This window comes from Cyrtonyx montezumae, unplaced genomic scaffold (genome assembly GCF_038088225.1).
Source record: "Cyrtonyx montezumae isolate F1298 unplaced genomic scaffold, pur_monq_1.0 scaffold_11, whole genome shotgun sequence".
NCBI lineage: Eukaryota > Metazoa > Chordata > Aves > Galliformes > Odontophoridae > Cyrtonyx > Cyrtonyx montezumae.
Window position 1 is genome coordinate 1,894,121 of NW_027071837.1, and position 9,041 is coordinate 1,903,161.

At 55.4% G+C, this 9,041-nt stretch overlaps 2 protein-coding genes across 3 annotated transcripts in view; one reads left to right on the forward strand and one right to left on the reverse strand.

Moving 5' to 3' along the window:
- The first annotated feature begins 1,204 nt into the window (after positions 1-1,204).
- Positions 1,205-6,222, forward strand: GLA (galactosidase alpha). Its single transcript, XM_065729308.1, has 7 exons — positions 1,205-1,365; positions 1,485-1,659; positions 1,740-1,917; positions 3,532-3,623; positions 4,566-4,727; positions 5,311-5,508; positions 5,708-6,222. Exons 1-7 carry the CDS (start codon positions 1,205-1,207, stop codon positions 5,969-5,971), a joined length of 1,230 nt encoding a protein of 409 aa, XP_065585380.1. The 3' UTR covers positions 5,972-6,222.
- An 804-nt stretch (positions 6,223-7,026) lies between these two features.
- RPL36A (ribosomal protein L36a) overlaps positions 7,027-9,041 on the reverse strand; it is a 34,716-nt gene continuing 32,701 nt past the window's right edge. The window contains exons 1-5 of one of the 2 annotated variants that reach the window (XM_065729354.1): positions 8,930-8,933; positions 8,542-8,647; positions 8,240-8,307; positions 7,373-7,495; positions 7,027-7,094 (exon numbers count right to left, since the gene is read on the reverse strand). In XM_065729354.1, the coding sequence (XP_065585426.1) occupies positions 7,074-7,094; positions 7,373-7,495; positions 8,240-8,307; positions 8,542-8,647; positions 8,930-8,932 (321 nt within the window). In that variant the 5' untranslated portion in view covers position 8,933 and the 3' untranslated portion in view covers positions 7,027-7,073. Of the gene's footprint in view, positions 7,095-7,372; positions 7,496-8,239; positions 8,308-8,541; positions 8,648-8,929; positions 8,934-9,041 lie in introns of those variants that run through there. The other variant, XM_065729353.1, reaches the window with a different exon arrangement.

Here is a 9,041-nt window from a genome sequence, read left to right on the forward strand (position 1 = left end):
CCAGCAGGTTTCCATGCCCCAGAGCCAGCAGTGCTCACTCAGGCCGAGGTTGCAGCACGGGTAGCAGCCATCCCCTGGCAAAGCACGCAGACTTCAGGCAGAGTCAATTTTCCTCCTCCTGTGTGACGCTGCTCATTCAGGACATGCCCCAGGAAGCAGCAGTGGGCACAGGACCAGCAGCGGTGGCAGAGTTAATTGCCGGTGTAAATGGAAGCTAATGGAGTTATGTTGGGGTAATGTGACTCCTGGAAAGTAAAATCAGAATAATCAGCACTGGCAGCTCCCTGAGCTCCTGCCAGCACGGCACTTACAGCCCAGCAGCTGCAGATGCATGCAACTTGCCTCCTGCTGCTGCACACTCATGGGTGCTTAGGGAAAGAGGCCCTGCTCTGTGCTTTTATTGATCCACACCCCACAGCGATGGGGCTGGGGAACCACAGCACCTGCCGGGCTGAGCTACAAGGACGGTCCACAAACAGGAGGGATGAGCAAGGGAGGGCTGGGGGCTGGTGACAAGCAAAGGTCGGTTCCGTGATGCCCTCCAGCCCCAGGAATATCGAAAGCAACCCAGCTCCGGGCTGTGGTTTGCCTCAAGAAAAACAAAGCCACGAAGTTCTGCGGCGTGTTTTGTCGCACTCAGAGAAGCCGCGCCCTGCAGCCCCCCGAGGGGCAGGGGGTGGACCCCCAAACAAAGCGCCATTATCTGACTGCGGTCTCTGAAGGGCTTTTGTTCCCCGGGTGCAGCAAAGCGGAGATGGGAGGACACCTAGCGAGGACGCCGCTCCGGGGGCCGCGTGGCACCGGAAGTTCCCGCACTGAGCCGTGCTCTCAGCCACGCCAGGCCGGCCCTGGTGTGAGCCTCACCTCAACGCCGCGTGAGCGGACAGCCGGGCTCCGCCAGGCCCCGGCCCAGCCCCGGCCCAGCCCCGGCCTCGGAGTGCTGAACCCTGCACGCAGCGCACTGAGCTGCTCCCACGGCCGTGCGGACCGTCAGCACTGCGTGGGGACGGCGCGGGAGGACGCGGCCTACACGGCACGGAGGCCGCACCACGTGGGGCCCGCGGAGCTGAGCGCGCCGCACAGCGCCCCCCGGCGGCGTCGGAGGCCAAGGCTCCAGGAGGGAACCACTGCGCGTGGTCACGTGAGTACGCCCCGCCACGTGATCGCCCGCCCGCCTCACGTGACGCCGCAGACGCTGGGTGTCATGGCGGCGGCGGTGCGCTGGGTCGCGGTGGCGGTCGTGGCGGTGACGGCGGCTGTGGCGTTGGATAACGGCGTGGCAAGGACGCCGCCCATGGGTTGGTTGCATTGGGAGCGTTTCCTCTGCGGCACCGACTGCGCTGCTGAGCCGAACCGCTGCGTCAGGTACCGGGAAGGGATGGGAGTAGGGTGCGGTGAGGGTGGCCGGGGTCCCGGTGTCGGGAGCGGAGCGGTGCGGGACTGCGGCCCGAGCTGCCGTGTCCCCCCCCGCGTTACTCCCTCAGCGAGCGGCTGTTCGCCGAGATGGCCGACGTGATGGTCGCGGAGGGCTGGAAGGAAGCGGGCTACGAGTTCGTGTGCATCGACGACTGCTGGATGGCGCCCACGCGGGACGAGCAGGGCCGGCTGCGGGCGGATCCCCGGCGCTTCCCCAGCGGTATCCGCGCACTGGCGGACTACGTGAGTGAGGGGCTGCGGGGGGAGGGGAGGCTGCGGGAGCCGCGTGATTCAGAGCCTCTCCTTCTGCCCGCTGAACTCAGGTCCATTCCAAGGGGTTGAAGCTGGGGATCTACAGCGATGTGGGGAACAGGACGTGCGCCGGCTTCCCCGGCAGCTACAGGCACTACGAGCTGGATGCCCAGACCTTCGCCTCCTGGGGTGTGGACCTGCTGAAGTTTGATGGCTGCAACGTGGGCTCGCTGGGGCTGCTGGCAGAAGGTATGTGTGCAGGTGGGGCCTGGCTGGGGCTGTTCTGCGGGTGTCAGCGATCCCAAACCAAGGGGTGGACTCCAGGGAGATGCTTTTTCCTGACTGTAAACATTTGAGGGATTTGCTTACGTGCAATGTTCCCAAGTGCAAGGCTGCTCTCTCTCCAGGGCAGCGTGTATTGCTGGCCCAAGTGGTTTTTGGCTGTTCTGACTCCCGGAGCTTTCAGGCGTGGCTTGAGAAAGCAGCTTTCTCCCACCAGAGACTGCATCGTGCTGAGCACAGAAGTAATGCCTGTGTTCTCTGGGGGCTCTCTGCAGACTGCCACGTCAGCTCTTAGCACAAAGTATTTGCACTTCTGGAGTGCCTTCCCTGCAGAGCGTAAAGTGTTTCTCACGCTTGATGCTCGATCCCTTTGGTGAGACTGTGCCATAATGGATCAGTTCTGAGCTAGAACAGCTTGCATCTGTGGTAGAAAGGGCAGTTATCAGAGCTTTAGGCAGAAAAAGAAGGGGAAGGGCGTGACAAACCTTCTGGGGTTTCTACTTTGAAGTGTGCCCTTGTGAACGCCAGTTCCAAAGTCATTACACACGGGCTGGTGGGTCAGCAGCAGAGAGCTCAGTAACGCTGTGCTCAGGGCTCTTGGCTGCAGACCCCCTCCAAGCACCTGCACACCCCAGTGCCCCAGGTGCACATTTGCAGATGTGGCTCTGAAGTTGGTTTTCTGTTGGCTGGGCTCTCGGTGCTGGCGCAGCGTTTGGCAGCAGGGATCCTGCACGCCGTCTGGTGGAGAGAACCTGCCCAAGTGACAGTTGTGTGCTGGCTGCTGGGGCCAGGAGCTGCAGCTCAGCACCGCAGGCGACAGCTGAGCTGGAAGCTGGCTGGATCAGTTGGATAACCCAGGTGCAATCCAGTGGTACTGAAGCAGTTCCAGGAGAGATAGCAAACGCTTCATTCCTTCTCTGCTGATTGAAAGGGACTTAACAGGGCTGTCTGAGGACAAGGACAGGACAAAGCTAGTGCTTTTTGTATTCCTGCCCAGCCCATATGGCACAAATGCATCATAAGGACGTGTTCCCGCAATGTTAACCACTGGTTCTGTATCCAGCAGCTTGGGAAGATACCAACTTGTGTTTCCCATGTATCTAGGTTGCCCAGAGAGGTGATGGGTGCTCTGTCCTTGGGGACATACAAGGCCAGGCTGGGCGGGGCTCTGGACACCTGATGGAGCTGTGGGTGTCCCTGTTCACTGCAGGGAGTTGGTCTCGATGACCCCTAAGGGTTCCTTCCAACTCAAAAGATTTTATGATTCTAGAGGGAAAATACACCACAGAGCAAAATGGCAGCCTGTTCCCAGGGCTGCATCTGTGTCCTCTATCCCAGCTGAAACCAGAGGAGTGTACAGAGCAGCACCCCTGCCTGGGACAAGTAGCAAAGGCAGCTCACCTCTCCTTGGAGGCAGGAGCCCGGCTGCCAAAACAAGCTCCTCTCTCCTCCCCATATTATTACAGCTACGAGAGTATGTTAAACCTTGATTTTTTAAGAGTCAGGCTGACACCTGAACCTGCAGCACTGGTTTAGTTCCTTTCCTTGAGCAAGGAGATGGTGTAACCTGCCTTCTTTTAGGTTACAGGAACATGTCTCTGGCCCTGAACAAGACTGGCAGACCCATTGTGTACTCCTGTGAATGGCCCTTCTACCTGAGGCCTGTGCAGCAGGTAGGGAGTGTTTCTCAGTGCACAAAGTGGGAACAGAAAAGCTTTAGGACTGCTCAGCAGCCTCCCAAGGCATTTCCTGCTCTCTGATCCGACAGAGATCAAGACTGCAAGGTGGAGGAAAAGCACTTTTCCTCTACAGCCTTGAGGTGTACTTGAGGCAAGTCACCACTCTGCTGAAAACAACTTTGTAGGATTCTGCAGCACATCAGCACAAGCTGCTGGAAGCACAGCCCAGCTGGAGCTTGCTCAGGACCAGCAGCATCCATCTGTTTCCTGTCTTTGAGGAGCAGAACAAGAAGACGCTGGCGATGTAGATGCAGCTAGGACAGCTTGGTGCTGTTCCCCCTGGGTGCTCTGCTGCACAGAGTGCTGTAACCTCACCCAAACAACCACCTCAGGAATCAGGAATGAGAGTTTTAGGGCAGCCTATTCAACAGGAATGCTCTGTGTTGCTTACAGATGGGTTTTTGCTAGACAGGGTCTGTGAGTGACACGTTGTGCTTCCCCCATACCTCCAGGACAGGATGTGGTCATTCCCTCCCAGAGAGATAGATGCATTAGTCACCCATGGGTGTAAACCCAAGAATCAGCAGTAATTACTGCAATAATAATTACTGTAAACAGTAATAGGATGACACAGTTTAATCCCACTGGCCCCATCCCACCTTTGGTAAAATAGCATTTGTGGAGACTTTCTAACAGAGCTGGGTGGATGCAACTGTTCTCCCAAGGGAAACAATTGGGATGGTGCTGTCTGGAGTATGGCAGACTGGAACTGCTGGGCTCAGGGTGTCCTAGGGACCAGCATCATTCAGATAGCTGACAATGGAAGGTATTCACACAGTTCTCCCCCAGAATATCCCTGATGCAGTCTAGCCTTGTGTACAGTCTTCATCTTGGACTGTCAGGCTCTCTGGCTGATCACACTCATTGTTTTGGCAGCCCAATTACACGGAGATCAAACAGTACTGTAATCAGTGGAGGAACTTTTATGATGTCTATGATTCTTGGAACAGCATCAAGAGCATTGTGGAGTGGACAGCACTGCACCAGGACAGCATTGTGAAGATAGCTGGGCCAGGGGGCTGGAATGATCCTGACATGGCAAGTAGAGCAACACCCTTGCAGCAGCAGCAAAAACTTCTTTCCTTAGCTGTAGCTTGAGAGGGAGGGGGGAGAGAGACTGGGAGAAGAAACACTAGGGGAAAGGATCTGATGGAGTCCTAGGATTAAGCACTTGATGAGAAGGATCCCTGGCTGGAAAAGAGTAGCAGAACAGCACTCTGAGCACACAGCAGAAGCACTGCCTCTGTACTGTAACCTCTACAAGCAGTGCCACTCCTTAACAGATATGACTCTGGGAAAATGTCTCAAGTATGCCAACTCCTGGAAGAGGGAAAAGCCGTGGGTGCCAAGCTGGGTACCAGCAAGCTGCATCCAGAAACGGGTTCTTTTAACACTGCTTTGCCAGATACAGATCCTTCTTTGCTTCCACCACTGGTTCATGCTGAATTGCCAAGCTGGTCTTCTGCAGCCAGCCGGTCTTGTTCCTAGAGCTCAGCCTATCTAACCAGTCCCCAAACAGGGTACCACCCTGAGCATCCTGTCACTGCCCAGCACCCAGCTTGGTGGCCCAGTTTCTCCTTGGCAAGCAGCATCACGTGACATTTTTCTTTTCCTGTAACAGTTGGTGATTGGGAACTTTGGGCTGAGCTGGGAGCAGGCGGTGACTCAGATGGCCATGTGGGCGATCATGGCAGCACCACTCTTCATGTCCAATGACCTGAGGCACATGAGACCGGAGGCCAAGTGGCTGCTCCAGAACAGAGAGGTGATCTCCATCAACCAGGATCCGCTGGGCAAGCAGGGCTACCGCATCACTAAGGTACAGCAGGAGCTGGCTGGGGGTGTGCTCTGGAGCACGGGCTGCAAGCCTCCTCCGAAAACAGGCACTGGGGATCTGTGTGACAGAGGAGTGCCCAGAGCTTGGGAACAGGAGCCTGGTGAACATAGATGTTCAGGCTTCAAGCACAAAGACAGCTGGTTCTGCCTTCTGTAACACAAGCTTATTTTCTCCTTGGCAGGACAAGAATTTCGAGCTGTGGGAACGGCCGCTGTCGCACAGAGCCTATGCTGTGGCAGTCCTAAACCAGCAGGAAATTGGGGGACCCCAGAACTTCACCTTCTCCCTCACCTTCCTTGGCAATGGGTTGGCCTGCAACCCAGCGTGCTGCATCCAGCAGGTGCTGCCAACCAGCATGGACTGGGGGGTTCACAACTGGGTCTCCTCTCTGAGTGTGGAAGTGAACCCAACAGGCACTGTACTGCTCAAAGTAGTGCCACTATAGGAGGCAAGGTTTTACTGTAAGCCTCATGCTCTGCACTTCTCCCAAAGCATTCACTACTCAAGTGTTTCTCCGTGGACACTGAACCTTCTGCCTGGCCTAACAAATGCCTGTGACTCAAGATGATGGAAAAAGGGGTGCTGCTTCTCTCCTGGTTACCCTTTCTCTGACATCTTGCCCAACTCTCTGAGGGGTTACAAGGACCCCAGCAGGGAAACAGCTCATTGCCACTACTACCAAAGATATGCCAGAGGTGTATGCAGTGTTCCTGAGATGCTGAAGAAGAGCTGCAGGACAAAGTGGCAGCACAGCCTAGCTGCTGGAGTGGACACTGGAGTGTTCCTGTCCCTGCTGAAGAAACTCAACACTGTCCTGAGAGCATAGTGTCTGCCTTCTGAACTCACAGCACTTCTTAGCAACTGGCTTCTCAGCAGACATCTGCTTATTGTGATGTATGATGCTTTCCAACTGAGCTTTGAGGGCTTCTCCTCACCTCAGAAGTCTTTCATCAGTGGCTGTCACTTTTGAGGACAGTTTTCCACATCGCTCTTCATGAGCCACTGGGGAATCCTTCTGTAGTGAACTCCCTTCCAGAAATAACTGCTTTCTTTCCCCAGGTGGCAGCAGCCTTTTGCTTAACGGTCCTTCTGGTGCAGGATGCAGATACTTAACCACAAGTACATTCTTTTCAGGCTATTGCACGATCTGGATGCCTTGATTTGTGTTTACAAACTCCAACTGGAGTGTTCCCTAAGGAGTACCCGTACAGGAGTACCAAGCCTGGTAGCTGAAATTAAATCAAGTTTTGGGGAACAGTCCACTTTGTTCAGGTCACTGAATTCTCATAAAAATCACCATGATTACCAGAAGCAACACTCAGTAAAGTGGACACGATGCACCTCTGTATGTTATACACCTCTTGCAGCGAGGCAGGAAATCCTAGCTATTGCTTACAAAGGATTCTGAAAAGTTATAAAGCCTTCAACTCCGCAAGGAACATCTTCCTGTTAATGTACTGACAAGTCTCACCCCACCAACAGCACAGAACACACAATCAATCAATTCCAAATACTTTAATATGGTCCAAAAATGAGTAGGACGCAGCTTAGAACTGTATCACCTGGCCCTATAAGAAGGAAGAGATGAGTGTGAGTTTATTCACCACTGAATCTTGCCCTCTCCCAACCCTGGCAGCACACAGCCTGATGTCTGTCCCTTCTGCAGCCACTCCAGGCAGGTTGTCACACATTGCTGATAATGCTCCCCTTGATACAAAGCCTCACCCCTCACCTAGAGAGTGCTCAGCCTGTGCTGCTGGCAGTACTCCCCCCAAAAGCCACAGCTGTGCTCCCACCCATCCAGATGATTCTACCATCATCAGCCAGTCCTGGTACACACACGTACCTTTCTCTTCTTGTCTCCTCCCAGTTCAAAGTGCTTGCATCTCTTAATTGCCAGCATCCTCTTGGACCTGCAGTTGGGCTCCACGCACTCCAGCCTCAGCACGATTTTCTTTGTGGTCTTGGCCTGGGAGGGAAGGAGCAGCACGAGTGAACAAAGTGTCCACAAGTAGATAAATCACTGCTCTCAGAAAAAGCCTGTTATCTCCACAATTAGAAAAATCACCAGCTTGTTCTCAAAACACAGAGACTAAACACAGCTGGCTCCCCATTAAACACAAGAAGGTATCTTAAAGACCAGTAAAGAGTGGGTCTGCTCCTCCAGCAACATTGCCTCATGTTTATAACGAACACTGGCAAAAGGATTTCTGGGGCAGGGTTGCTCTCCTGCACAAATCCCTAACACTGGAGGAAGGTTGCTTCAGCAAACGTCTGTCACGTTTTGCTTCCCTGCTGTAATAGCACAGATCTCAGCCCCCACCCCTTAGCAGAAGGTGGGGGCACAGAAGGAAAACATGAGAAAAGCAGATAGCAGCACGTGTATATAATGCACACATAACAAAACACACTGCTGCTTTGAGAATTCCTTCCTCTGAAAGCATTATTTGCATTAAGACTGTGTTCCCCTAAAGCACCAGGATCTTTGCAGAAGCTTCTCTGCAAAAAAAGATAACACTGCTCCACCGCAAGGAAGCGGTGATCTAATGAGGAACAAAGAGCAGAGAGGGGTGGGAGCTGCGTTCTCACACTCTGTGGACAGTGCTACCTGCACAGAGCTGCCACACCACGGCTCAGGAGGCAGAAGTGTCCCTCTTCAGCAGGATGTGTGGAGAGCAAAGGTTGCAAGCCCTCCTTTGGGAGCAGCACTCACCTTCTTACGGAAGATAGGCTTGGTCTGGCCGCCATAGCCGCTCTGCTTCCTAGTGTAGCGCCTTTTCCCTGCAGGAAGAAACAGGTTCGTGTAAGCAGTAACTCAGATACGCCACCAGCACAACCAGCATTCCTACGAGCCCCCTGCAGACCTCAGCCTCCAGCTGCACAACTGATCAGACAAAATCCCTGCTCCCACCACAGCTGCACGCTGAGCCTAAAATCATCCCCTCAGCACCAACCACCCTTACCCTGGACCCGGCCCCGCTGCCCCCGACCTGCCCACCGCATCTCCACCCTCACCTTGGGCGTGGAGAGAGTCCTTGCCCTTCTTGTACTGGGTGACTTTGTGGGGCTGGTGCTTGCCGCACTTCTTGCAGTAGGTCCGGCGGGTTTTCGGGACGTTCACCTGGAGAAGCAGGCAAAAGCCGTTCAGCACGGCCAGAAGCCGCACAGACGCCAACCAACAGGCGCTGCTGGGTGCTACCGAGCGCGGCCCGGCCATCCCACCCCTCCCCCCGCCGCAGGGCAGGCACCGCACCAACACCCCGCCGCTGGCCAGGCCCGGCCCAAACCCCGTCCGAGCAGCCCCACGCGCGGCTCAGCGCCTCGGGCGGGCGGAGCAAGCCGCCGCGGAGACGGATGGAGGCGGATAAAGGCAAACCCGCGATCCCCCGCCAACAGCGCTCACCATCTTGCCGCTGCTGACCCGAAGAGGAGGAGCGAACCGGAAGCGGAAGGAGACGTGAGGTGACCATAGAGAGGAAGAGCGCGGGGAGTGCAGCGCCCCCTTCTGGCGGGAG